General features: G+C 32.5%; 1 protein-coding gene across 6 annotated transcripts in view; it reads left to right on the top strand.

Annotated features, from left to right (window-relative positions):
• LOC149734573 (dynein axonemal heavy chain 5-like) overlaps positions 1 to 13,576 on the top strand; it is a 57,994-nt gene that overhangs the window by 12,742 nt on the left and 31,676 nt on the right. For all 6 annotated transcript variants that reach the window (XM_089879598.1, XM_089879601.1, XM_089879597.1 and 3 more), the window contains exons 17-36: positions 132 to 277; positions 743 to 856; positions 1,093 to 1,220; positions 1,661 to 1,776; positions 2,236 to 2,423; positions 2,642 to 2,950; positions 3,553 to 3,754; positions 4,034 to 4,269; positions 4,675 to 4,893; positions 5,721 to 5,826; positions 6,360 to 6,555; positions 6,941 to 7,088; positions 7,733 to 7,879; positions 8,376 to 8,521; positions 9,601 to 9,754; positions 10,029 to 10,192; positions 10,642 to 10,798; positions 11,777 to 11,989; positions 12,353 to 12,577; positions 13,104 to 13,276. In XM_089879598.1, the coding sequence (XP_089735724.1) occupies positions 132 to 277; positions 743 to 856; positions 1,093 to 1,220; positions 1,661 to 1,776; positions 2,236 to 2,423; positions 2,642 to 2,950; positions 3,553 to 3,754; positions 4,034 to 4,269; positions 4,675 to 4,893; positions 5,721 to 5,826; positions 6,360 to 6,555; positions 6,941 to 7,088; positions 7,733 to 7,879; positions 8,376 to 8,521; positions 9,601 to 9,754; positions 10,029 to 10,192; positions 10,642 to 10,798; positions 11,777 to 11,989; positions 12,353 to 12,577; positions 13,104 to 13,276 (3,487 nt within the window). The remainder of the gene's footprint in view (positions 1 to 131; positions 278 to 742; positions 857 to 1,092; positions 1,221 to 1,660; positions 1,777 to 2,235; positions 2,424 to 2,641; positions 2,951 to 3,552; positions 3,755 to 4,033; positions 4,270 to 4,674; positions 4,894 to 5,720; positions 5,827 to 6,359; positions 6,556 to 6,940; positions 7,089 to 7,732; positions 7,880 to 8,375; positions 8,522 to 9,600; positions 9,755 to 10,028; positions 10,193 to 10,641; positions 10,799 to 11,776; positions 11,990 to 12,352; positions 12,578 to 13,103; positions 13,277 to 13,576) is intronic.

Here is a 13,576-nt window from a genome sequence, read left to right as displayed (position 1 = left end):
GGAAAAAAACTAAAAACATTAAAATAAAATAGTTGGTATAAAGTGTGTTGCCTTAAGGTGTATGAAGCCTCTAGTAGCAACATATAAAACATACTATCATCATATAACATGCTTACAAAATATTATTGCAGCTGAGTTGGAGTTGTTGTTAGATCGTGTAAATGATTTGATGAAATATCGAATCGATTCCGTTTTAACTGACATGTCGTCCATATCACTTGTTCGACTTCCATCTGACCAACCACTCACCATTCATGAGTTTCTACAAGAAACAAAGGTTTGGTTTTAAATATAAACTCCTTATTTGGTTATCAGAGTTTTTAATATTTCTTTTTTTTATTACAAATGTTTTGAATGTGTTTCACCCTGATGAAAGTAATCTTAATAGGATTTCCTCTGGCCCGGTGGCACAGTAGTTAGCACGTATGCCTCCAACTTAAAGGCTATGGGTTCAAGGCCGGTTAATGCTACCATTTTTGGCATGTGTCCTTGGGCAAGACATTTAACGGCAATTGCTCCAACCCAGTGCACACTATTGAGTTGTCCAAGTTGTCAGCCATACATAAAACATAAAAATTGAATTAAAACAATTGCCGACAAAGTTACATACATAGTAACTCGTAAGCCGGCAGGAAGTGTATGAAACAGAGCCCCTAAGTTATACTGACTGTAGTTTTGAAAAGCTGTATTATATCTTAAGTTTGCTTGCATCACATGGTTTTAAATCGATTTACACCCTCAGGAACTTTGCACGGTTGGTTCTCAAACTCTACAAGCAAAGTCAAGGTTGGTACAAGAGGCCACCAATGAGTTGATAGATATGCTCATGCAGTTTCCGCATAATAAAGATGTGGAGGTTAGTTTGATGTGTTATTAGTACGTGTAGCTATTGTTATTAATAATGATAATATAAGAGTATTGGTGCCATTAGACATACATTTGATACCACTTTTTCATTTTAAAAAGAAAAGAATTTTGAGAACGAATTAATTTTTGAGAACAAAATTTTGAAAAAAAATATGTTTACTTTGGGAAGAAAGGAAATGTGTTTAAAACTCTGCCACTAATTCATTGGAAATGATGTTGATTTAGGTTGAAGAGGATGTTGTAGTTCCTCCAAGTGCTCAGAGCATGAGGACTTCTTCAACTATATCACGAGCTGTGAGTGCTAAGAAAAAGAAGAAGAAAGACATGATGCAAATAATGGAGGATGAAGCAAAGTATGTTGGCATTATTTATGTAAAGACAAATAGGTTAATATATATATTTTATTGGTGGAAAGGAGAGCAAAATGCTTCTTCTTTCAAATAAGACCAAATTTAGGACCATGAGCTGTTAAATACCCACACTACCGACATTTATGTAACTTGTGGTAGGATCGCACCATCTGGCGAGGAACACAACCAAAGAGTTTAGGCCTTTTATTCAAATCTCATAAACCCTTGCCCCTAGAGTTGGGGTTCAAACTTGGGTAGATGTCTAAAAGTTACCCCTGCCATAGACTCAAATACCAGACATCATACTTTCAAACTCATTTTGGTTACTTTAAATTTATCCAGTTAAATGTTTGGCTTTGAACTGTTATCTTTGGATTGAGAGTGATTTGCAACTTTAAACTTTCAGGATACCAACGTTCCTACTTATATGTTGTTTGTTTCAGGGAGTTGTTGTCATATTTTAATCATCGAAACATGGAAGCTTTGATTAAAGTTGTGAAAGTAACATTAGAGGCGGTTCGTAAACGAATCATATCGCCAATCTCACAGCGATATATATGTAAGTAACATATTTGGTAACTCGTAAGCTGGCACAAGGTTTATGAAACAGAACGCCCGTGTTTTTTGACTGTGGTTTTCTGGCCATGCAAAGATAAAGATTAAGTTACGATCATTCATTTAAGATTTTTGCTAGCTTTGGTGGCTATGCTTTTTAAATCTAAAGTTAAACAAGCAGTTTTTAATCTATTAAAGTTACGACCCGTTTGGATTCTCTGCATTTTCAATCAACACAGTTTTGAGAAACTTTATTATCTTTCTCAATACCATGTCAATCATTTATGTTCATATTTGTAACTAATGTTCTAAGACCTCCATTCAAACAGATAACTAATATTTGATAAATCTTATAATACCTTAAGTTTTTTGGCTTCTTTTAACATTTTTGTATTTTTTACTTCATTTTATCATTTTTGTCTGTTTAAAAAAAAAGTTTAAAATAAATATTTAAAATTAACAGCTGATGCAAACGGGATTGACGTTCCACGTGTCGTGCCATTACTACGTGCAAACGCAGTTTTAACTATCCCACAAATTGGAATGAATCCAAGATTAGATGAAATTCAGCACTCGTTATCTCGTGTTGCTGAATATGTGCTCGTTGTTATGAAAGGAGTTGCTCAGTGGAGTAAAGAACGTTTGCAAAAGGTTATATACTTAAATAAGCCTTAAGTTTACTATGTACATAAGCACCTTAATTTCAAGCAAACGTTACCTAATTTATGTGTTTTATACAGGTACTTCTGGTGTATTTCTAACCAGTTTTACTTACTTTATTGATATTTTTTTATCAGATTAAGATTTTCATTTATAATCTACTGTCTCTGTAAAAGTTAAAATAAATTTTAATATTTTGCATGTAACAGGGGGCAGATAACAGGCGAGTCAGCGTTTGTAGCATCAGTGGTTTATCCGAGTCATCCGTTTCCGGGGCAACGGTCACATCGGGACTTACTTCTCAAACGCAACAGAAAAGTCAGGGAGCCGCGAGCAATCGTGCCGTGTCATTATCAAGGTCACGAAGTAAGATTTCTATGGTTGAAGTGACATCATCGGGACCTGTGACACTAGATGTCCTCACACAACCAAGAAATTATTACAAATCAATCAAAGATAACAAGGAAGTCAACAAGCTTTATCTTCAACTTTGCAACTGCATAAACTCAACACGAAAAGTGGGTACAAGTCAATTATCTGTAGTTTATTTACCCAGATTTTTATATTCTATTAATCTGTATATGACCGTCAATTTTGACAACCTATCAGTAAACCCCAGTTTGTAGCAATTACTGTTAAGCATCTATTTTAGATTAACTTTAAACAAACCAGCAAGATACTTAACAGTAATTGCTTCAGTCAAAGGTTTACTAATAGTTTGTCAAAATTAACAGCAATAAAAACAACTGACTACAAAGTTGCTGTTTTGGTTATCCTATCTGATATGATAGGGCCCATCATAAGCGTGCATGAGGTGTATTAAGCCACACAATGGAATAGCTATGTTAAAACTATAAGTTTAAACATATCAGTATGAACAATAAGTTACCATCATCGGCAGATAGTAAATGTACAATTCATATAATTTGTTGACATTTAACAATAATATAGTATTTTTACGCACATTATGGCTTGTTTGTCTGATAGGTATAGCGACCGCGCTAATTTTTTTCCAAATAAATGTAAATTGTTTTTTACTGTAAGCGTCATGTCTTTTCGATAAAATATTTCTAAATATTCACTACTGTAATTGAAGAGACAAATAAAATTATTGTTATAGGAGGTTGAAAGTGCATTGTCACAATATGAACGATACCATCACGTGTGGAAACTTAACCAAGATGAAGTTCTTGATGACATCATGGAAAGGTCACCAAGTGTTGATGAATTCGAACAACATATTTTATCTTACAAATCATTGATCGAACAAATCAATTGTGAACCTCAATATTTAGTTGTTGGATCAATTGCTGTATTTACAGGTAACAACTTTCGAATATTTTTTTATTTTCACCACTAAATAAACTGGTAAACCTATTTAACAAAAAAACTATTTGAAAAAAAATTTCTTTTGTAAACTCCTTGTTTATAGTTAAAAAAAATATACTTAAAAAAAGTTGTTTTTTAAATATGATCTAACATAGAGAAAATCTATAGTGAGCTGCAATACTATGTGTTTGAATTATTTGGGAGTCATGCAAAAATGCAGTAAAACAGGGACTGACAATGTTGGTAGCAGACTTAAAGAGTTTTTTTTACAGAGGATTTAAAACTTGCTCTTGTCACTGAATGCAAATCTTGGATGGACTTTTATGGAAAACTCTGTAATAATAAATATCGAAGTAAACTCGAAGAAATATTTGCTTTCATTGATGATGTCACAAAGAGAATAAGTCGACCAATCAAAGACCTCGATGACATTAGGATAGTGATGGGTAGTTTGCGTGAAATTCGTGAACGACAGATTGATATTGATATGAACATCACTCCTATTGAGGTGAGACTTGTTGCTGCAAGTTGGAATATATATATGAAACTATTCTGGCAAACTCACCAGATTTATACAACCTAAATAGGAAAAACAGCACGTTTTTTATTAAAGTAAAGCTTTAAGTGTTCGCAAAATAAATTTGCCAGTATTGCTGTAACAGATTTGAGGTAAATCAGGTTTTGTAAGATAATTATAAATATTTGCATTTTCACCAGAACACTGATTTATATCGTTTAACTATGGGTTTATCGTAGTTAAAGCACGCATCTTTTAAATAGAGGATGTAAAGAACAATTACCTACAAACTTAAGTTCTAAAAGGAACACAGGGTATATAATAGGCCACCTGTGTTGCATCTACCAAGATAGTTTCACCATCACATGGAAATAAAAAACAATATTTATCTTCCAGACAAGTTATAGCATGCACAACAAATATGAGCTTGCTGTGCCAAAAGAGGAGTCGGAGAGAGTGGACACGCTTCGTTACACATGGGAGCGAGTGTTAATACAAGCAACTGACTATCAACATCAACTCGGTGAAATTCAACCAAGTTTTCGTGGTGGTCTCATCACAAATATTGCTCAGTTTCAAGAAGATTGTCAAAATTTCTTCCATGATTATCATCAGGTGTAGATTTATTTTATTGATGCTAATTCTAATACAGCTGTTATTCACACTGTATTTATGATGTCTGGCGCAGTGGCAAAGTGGATTACGTGTCTGTCTTTAACCTAGAGATAATGGGTTCAAGGCTCGTCGCTGCTACCATTATCGCCGTATTTGACCTTAGGCAAGACACTTAACAACAATTGCTTCAACCCAGTGGCCACTAATGAGTTGTCCAAATTACCAGCCATACATAAAACTATTTCTCAAAAATAATCACCCACAAAGTAACATACATGGTAACTCATAAGCTGGCACAAGGTGTATGAAACAGAACACCCGTGTTTAACGACTGTTGTTTTCCTGCCGCGTGAGGATAAAACAAGTCACATTCATGTATCCTATCAATTTAAAATAAAAGTTTCTTACTATATGTGTTCCAATTTATATACAATAATTTAACTGTTTTTACCTTATGACTGATTTATTCTGTGCACCAATGTTTAAATGTTCTTTTCAGGTCATCATTATAACTTTACCCCCCAAAAAGTTATCCTGTGTATTTAAGCCCCTGAATAACACTTTAAAAGTCAGCAAGAAAAACTTTTAGAAGTTTTATATAGTAGAGTGTGGGTAGATGGGACACCTTTTTATTCCATTTTCTCGTCCCATTTTTTGGTAAACAAAAAAAGATTCAAAAAATTTTAAAATTGTTTTCTTATGACTCCCATAGACCGTTGTTAATTGTTTAAAATACGATCAGGATATTTGAATATTATGTGCTAAAGGTGTCCCGTCTTACCCCACCCCACCCTACAATACCTAATAACTAACATCTCACATAATAGGATGGACCAATGGTTGAAGGGTTCAAACCACAGGAAGCCAGTGATAGGTTGATTGTTTTTCAAAATAAATTTGACACAATTTGGAGAAAGTTCATCACTTATTCTGGTATAAACATTATATTAAAACTTTGATTGTTAAAGTGCCACTATTGTTTATTAAATTTTTATTGTTGTTTGCAACTTGGATTGTTTAGTGTGAGCTTTTGTGTTCTTAAGCCAATTTTTTAGTTGTTTTAGTTACAAGTGAATGAATGTTATTATATTAGCTGCATATAAAGATCTGCATACTTTAAACATTGAATTTCTTGTGGAAATGATGCAATGTTATACCAAAATGTTATAACCAGCATAATTAATCTATATTCATGTGAATGTATAGGAATGTTTTCAAGTAAATGATAAGTTTACCAAGTAAGGTAAAATTTTGTTTAATGCACTGCGTAATCATGTTACATATTTGAGTCACGAAACCTAAGCTTATCATTTAGAAGGTCATTATAAATATATAGTCTGTAGGAATTTGGTGCTTTCTGGTTAATTTATAATTAGAATTAAAAATTATTATTTTTAAATGTTTTGGTTTACAGATAATTATGTTTTTAGTTTACTAAATATTTTAGTTTGATTAATTTTCTACAGGTGGTGAAGAGTTGTTTGGATTACCGGTCACGCCCTACCCAGAACTACACGAGATAAGACGACAACTTAACTTATTACAGAAGTTATATGGCTTGTATAACAATGTTATTGAAACTGTAAATGGATATTACGATATTTTGTGGTCGGAAATCAACATCGACAAAATCAACGATGAATTAAGCGAGTTCCAAAATAGGTTTGTTTTATTTCTAATTTTTTGCTGCACAACTATTACAGTTTCTTTTTTTAAATAATGATTACATCTGAATGTGTAAGATTACACATTTTGACACCCATACTTTTATTTTATTATCGTTTTTAACCAAGAATTTTTCATATTTAATTTAATTCATGGTTAGTTTTTAAGACCCAAATTGTTTGTCATTTTTAATTATTATCGTGACCAAAAAGAAAAACCTAACTTTCAAAAAACAACTGTTGTTTTGTTGCTATATCGAGTATTTTCGTTTAAAATATTTCTAAATCTTTGCTACCGTATTCAAAGAGACAAATAAAGTTATTGTTATAAAATTTTCTGTTATTACTTGTGTATCAAATTATAAGATGCAATTACTTTACAGATGTCGTAAACTACCTCGTGCATTACGCGAGTGGCAAGCCTTCCTTGATCTTAAGAAAACAATCGATGACTTCAGTGAAACTTGTCCTTTACTTGAACTTATGTCAAACAATGCAATGAAAGAAAGACATTGGGACAGAATTGCTGCTGTGAGTGTTTTATTTAATCTTATTAAAAGTTTTATTTAATTTTAATTCACACAAAAAATGTAATAATATTGTCATCGTTTATCAGTTTTGAATTTTTTTTGTTGGGATAAAACGGATAAATCACATTGTAGATTTTACAAAAAAACAAATAGATCTTTGTGTCTCATGTTAAATGTAGGCTGGGTTTTATAGTTTTTAGTTTAATTATCGTTTTACCCATAAGTAGCTGAGCAACATTTTACTTCTTACTGTCCTTGGTTGATTGGAGCATTACCACTGCTTCATACATGGCATTTCTAACACACAGTTTGTTTAATTATCTCGCCTACTGCCTAGATTTTTTAATATAGTAGGGTGGGGAAAGAAGGAAACCTTTAGCACATAATATCCAAATATCCTGATCTTGTTTTAAACAATTAACAAAAGTCTATGGAAGTCATGAGAGTACAGTTTTATAATTCTTTGAATGTTCTTTGTTTACTATTAAATAGGTTGAGAAAATAGAATAAAAAGGTTTCCCATCTTCTCCCAGCATACTATATAATTTCCTCATTTATTTTATTCGTAAAACTGTGTAAATTATAATGAGATTAGTAATCACGCATGTGTGTTATATATGTAACATCCAAAAATATATTTTCCAGATAACCGGCCACAGTTTTGATGTGGAAAACGAGTCTTTTGCTTTACGTGGAATCATGGAAGCACCTCTACTTAAATACAAAGAAGACATCGAAGATATTTGTATTGCTGCTGTTAAAGAAAGAGATATTGAAGCTAAACTTAAACAGGTTTTTACCCTTCTTAACTTTGTTAATAATAATCACTTATTTGTCCCAACATGATGAAATGATTTAGGTTAATTATACCAAATACCTAAGTTTTTATTAGGTACGGTAGGGTGGGGGAGATGGGACTCTTTTTTATTCTATTTTTTCCGTCCCATTTTGGTTGTAAACAAAAAAGGTTTAAATAAATATAAAACTGTATCTCCACGACTCCCATAGACCATTGTTATTTGTTTAAAACTTGATTAGGATGTTTGGATATTATGTGCTGAAGGTGCCCTGTCTTACCCCACAGTACTATATAAATTAAAGCTAAGATATTTTGAATTTTTATTAAATGGCCTTTAAGAAATATTTTAAGGAAATTGTATTTTTATATTTTGACATGTAATTAAGTCACAGCTATTGCTATTTTAATTCCATTCAAAACGTTACTCTGTGTTTTACTTTACTTAATATAAACAACATATACTTAGCTTATTTTTTTAAATATTTATAGGTTGTTGCTGAATGGGATAATCATGAGTTTGTGTTTGCTTTGTTTAAAAGCAGAGGTGAATTATTATTAAGAGGTGACCATACAAGTGAGATTGTTACGGCAATCGAAGACAGTCTCATGGTGCTTAGTTCTCTTATGAGCAACAGGTAAAGTTGTGTCATTACGCACACTTTTGTTTCTATTAGAAGTTTAACTTGATAATAAATAAACATAAATGACTCATTTGTCTGCTAGGTGTAGCGACCACACTTATTTTCTTCCAATTAAATGTAAATATGTTTTTAATTGTAAAATGTTTTAACAACTGTTGTTTTGCTGCTGTATCCTGTCTTTTGGTTTAAATATTTCTAAACCTTTGCTACCGTAATCGAAAGAACAAGTAAATTTGTTATCCTTATTAAGTTAAACAAGCAATTAGATATTTAGAATCTGGTGCCACGAAAATGTAACAGACAAAAATCAACCAACTATTGTATTTAATTATAGATATATATTTTACCTAAATGGCATCGGCACTCTTTTATTCAAATGAAAGCAGTTAGATGTTGTTTGAATGTTACATATACCTATAACTTAACTGCTTCCACAACTTATGCTAATATATTTTATTAGAAAATGGTTGATCTTTCCAACAGCTCTGCACAAATACTAATGTAACATTTTGTTTAATTTTTTTACCAATATAATCAAATTCCCACAAATTGTCATGGTTCTGTGTGGTATCAGTTTTTTCAAGTATGGCACCAGGCTAATACCAGTGGTTGCGGACACCGAATTAAAGTATTAATGTAATGCACTTGTTTCTAAATTCTATATAGGTGTGCACTCGCAACTGTTTACTGTAAACTTTGATTGAATTTCTTTTTGGGGGTTTGTTTTTTCATCATGCTCCAATCTTTGGATCAATCTTCTTTAAGGCCAACTCCCCCCATTGTACGGGTTGTGTCCTTACGCACACTTTTTTTCCAATTAGAACTTTAATATGTCAAATTAAATGTTATTTATTTAATTTTGACATTGTATCGCTGTAGGGTGTAAGTGTAACGGTCACGCCTTTTATACAAAACATTATTTCTTTCTTTTTTATCAATAAGCGTGTTTTAACAACTGTTGTTTTACCGTTACTACCCGTCTTTTCGCTTTTTATCAACTCTCTTGTTCTTCGTTATCGTGACCGAAGAGACGAAATAAATTTCATTCATTCAATTTTTCTGTCTATTCATAGATACAACACACCATTTCGACCCCGCATACAAAAGTGGGTCCAAAATCTTACAAACACGACAGAAATTATTGAGAATTGGATGACGGTTCAAAACTTGTGGGTTTACTTGGAAGCTGTGTTCGTGGGTGGAGACATTGCTAAACAACTTCCAAAGGTGCCGGAAAACTTATTATTATTTGTTATTATATTTATCATTACAGTATTAAAGCAGTTAGAGTGCTTGTCTTAATGCTACTATTATTGTTGTAATCGTGTGGATTTTAATTGGTTGTGATCAGAATGAATGGAAAAAAAATAAGGAAAAAGGGAAAATGGCCAACCAACCTTTATACCTGGTTACTTAAGTTGCTTATTACATGAGAATATATAAGTTTTGATCCTGATAATTTAACTTTATATTATAACAGAAATTTTTCTATCAAAAATAGGAGGCAAAAAGGTTTTCTAACATTGACAAGACGTGGGTTCGAATAATGACGCGAGCTCATGAGACCGTGAAGGTCGTTCAATGTTGCGTCGGAGATGAAACATTACAACAATTACTTCCACATCTATTGGAACAACTTGAACTTTGCCAAAAGTCACTCACAGGGTATGTTGTTTATTTGTGAAGTATTTCCATGAATATATGTTTTGATCTCTATCTGGTAAGGTTGAGAGTATGTTTAAATGAAATGGTAATAATATGCAGGTCAACCAGGTAAAGAGAAACAAAAAAGTATTTTCGTTTAAAAAAAAAACACAAATAAATAAAATTATATATATGGGTGTGGGGGAAGATGGGGCACCTTTAGCGCATAATATCCAAATATCCTGGTCGTGTTAACAACAGTCTATGGGAGTCGTGAGTATACAGTTTTATAATTCTTTAAATGTTCTTTGTTTACCACCAAGTAGAATGAAAATGTGTCCCAACTTCCCCCACCCTACTATATAACACAATTTGGATTTGCATACTAATAAAAAGTTATGTGAAAATGAAACCGCTTGCCAAAACCATTTATTTTTCCTTATGTTCAAAATATATTTATATTTTTCAAGTTATTTGGAGAAAAAGAGATTGCTTTTTCCACGTTTCTTTTTCGTTTCTGATCCTGCCCTGTTGGAAATTCTTGGGCAAGCATCCGACTCACATACCATACAAGCTCATCTACTTAATGTGTTCGACAATATTAAGACTGTTCGCTTCCATGACAAGGTTGGATTAAATAACTAAGAATAATAACTTTATTTGATTATGGTAACAAAAAATTAGAAATACTTTAAACAAAAAGACAGAAAATATTACAAAACAACAGTTGTTAAACACGCTTACAGTTAAAACCATATTTACACTCAATTGGAAGAAAAGAAGTGTGGTCGCTATCCCTAGCAGACAAACAAGGCAAATCATTGACAATTCCTAACTTACTTTATTTACACTAAATCAAATATATTGTTTTTTGATCTTTGTAGTTTTTGATTTTCGAATAATTTAAATCCAGCTGTCCGGCGCCGTGTCGTAGTGGTTAGCGCGCTTGCCTGTAACCATTAGGTAATTGGTTCAAGGCTCGTCGCTGCTACCATTGTGGGCGTATGTGTCCTTGGGCAAGACACTTAACGACAATTGCTTCAACCCAGTGGTCACTAATGGGTTGTCCAAATTATCAGCCATACATAAAAAAATGAAAAAAATCCCCCAAAAAATAATTACTTACAAAGTAACATACATGGCAACTCGTAAGCTGGCACGAGGTGTTAAACCCGTGTTATAACGACTGTCGTTTTCCGGCCACGCGAGGATAAAGTAAGTTACATTCATTCATTCATTCATTCAAATCCGATTTTCCAAGAATTTAGTAACATGACACATTTGGATCCTGTAGATTGGGCTAAAGGTTTTTTAAAATTTTTATGTACTTTTTTTATTTCGTTGCACACCTGGAGCCTTTTCATATAAAGACACCAAAAATGATAACACAACAATAAGTGAATTTAGAGTCGTTAAAATAATATTAATAAATATACTTATATGAATAAATGTAACTATCATGTGGTAAATATTACATCTTGTATTAAATATGCTGTTTGTTTAAAAAAATTTGTGAATTGGTAATTTACACAAAAACATTTGAACTGTTTGTAAAATAATAAGTGCATTCTGGTGTTTAAAAAATATCTTTGCATTAAATTTTAGATCTATGATCGAATTCTGTCAATATCTTCAAGAGAAGGTGAAACAATAGACTTAATTCAACCTGTGTTAGCTGAGGGTAATGTAGAAGTATGGTTGCAACATTTGCTTAACAAATCACAAATGTCGGTACATAGTATCATACGTACAGCATACATGGCAATACAAGATCCCAGCTTTATGCTTATTGACTTTTTGAACACATTTCCTGGACAGGTATAGTGCCACCAAATTATAACTAACATAATAGCCAAATTTTATTGTATAGTAGTTTGTGCAAAAATATTTTTTCTGCATAATATAAAACTGTTATTTTTCATTTTTTTTGCTTTTTAAACAATATTTATTTACTCTTGTTTTATGAATAAATTTAATATGAACTGTTGCTGCCAGGCAAAATGTAAATACAAAACAGCTTTCCCTTATTTATTTTCTAAAGTAATCCTTTGACAACTTATATGAATTGCCATCATTAGGGTTATTCACCTGAATGGTTGAAACGATGCCTATATTGTCCGAAGGTCACTTTTACATTTGAATATGATTCGTATTATCAATTTTTAAATGTCAAAAACACAGGTTGGTGTTCTCGGGTTGCAACTTTTATGGACACGTGACGCAACAGAAGCTCTTGCGAACGCAAAGTTCGATCGAAAGATTATGCAAACGACCAACCAAGTTTTCCTTGCTTTGCTAAACAATCTCATTGAAATGACAACAAAAGAACTGAGTAAAGCAGAGCGAACAAAATATGAAACACTTATCACTATTCATGTTCATCAGAGAGATATATTTGACGACTTGGTAAATCAAATGTGGCGTACAATATTATATTATAAGAAGCTTGTTTTAAACAAACAATAGCCTGTACTTAATGTAAACGAAAGATCGATGCTGCTAAACGTGTGTGGCAAGATACTTAATGCTGTTTTAATCCTTTGGTTACTAATGGGTTGTCCAAACTTTCACTTATGTAGAAAATGGGACTTAAAACCTTACAAGGTGCATACAACATTTTACAAACAGGACAAATATGTGTATGAGGCAACAGTATATGGTGTATTGGTGTGTAATATGATAACAGTGTTAAAACCTCGAATTATCCTCGTTACTCAAGTGACAATAAATCTCTCCAAATGTCCAAATTATCAGCCAGATATAAAAAATGTAAAAAACATTTTTCATGGTTAGTAAGCTGGTAAGAAGTGTATGAAACGGAACACTCATGTTTAACGACTGTTGTTTTCCAGCCATGCAAGGATAAAGCAAGTTACTTAAAAAATATGTCCGGAAATACTTTTTAAAATTTTTCTTTATTGTTCCATCTCAGGTGAAACTTCATATTAAAAGTCCCGCTGACTTTGAGTGGCAGAAACAATGTCGATTCTATTTTGACGAGGACCGAGATAAAACTGTTACCTCAATCACTGATGTGAACTTTGAATATCAAAATGAGTTTCTTGGTTGCACAGAAAGACTTGTCATCACACCTCTAACTGATAGGTTTGTATTTCATCTATTGGTGTTTTGAATGAATGTAGCTTGCTTTATCTTGTGTGGCCTGAAAACGACAGTTTTTATAACAGGAGTGTTCTGTTTTATACACCTTGTGCTAGTTTACGAGTTAAAAAGAATGTTACTTCCCTTTTTTCTTTGGGGGGAGGGAATTTTTTATGTATGGTTGACGATTTAGACAATCCATTTGTGACCACTGGGTTGGAGTAATTTAGTGTCTTGCCTAAGGAAACATATGCCCACAATGATAGCACCAACGAGCATTGAACCCATTCCTTTTTGGGTTAG

Source organism: Ciona robusta, chromosome 6 (genome assembly GCF_009617815.1).
Source record: "Ciona robusta chromosome 6, ASM961781v2".
In the NCBI taxonomy this organism is placed as follows: Eukaryota; Metazoa; Chordata; class Ascidiacea; order Phlebobranchia; family Cionidae; genus Ciona; species Ciona robusta.
The sequence above is the reverse complement of the archived record's forward strand: the minus strand, read 5'-3'. Positions and strand labels throughout refer to the sequence as shown.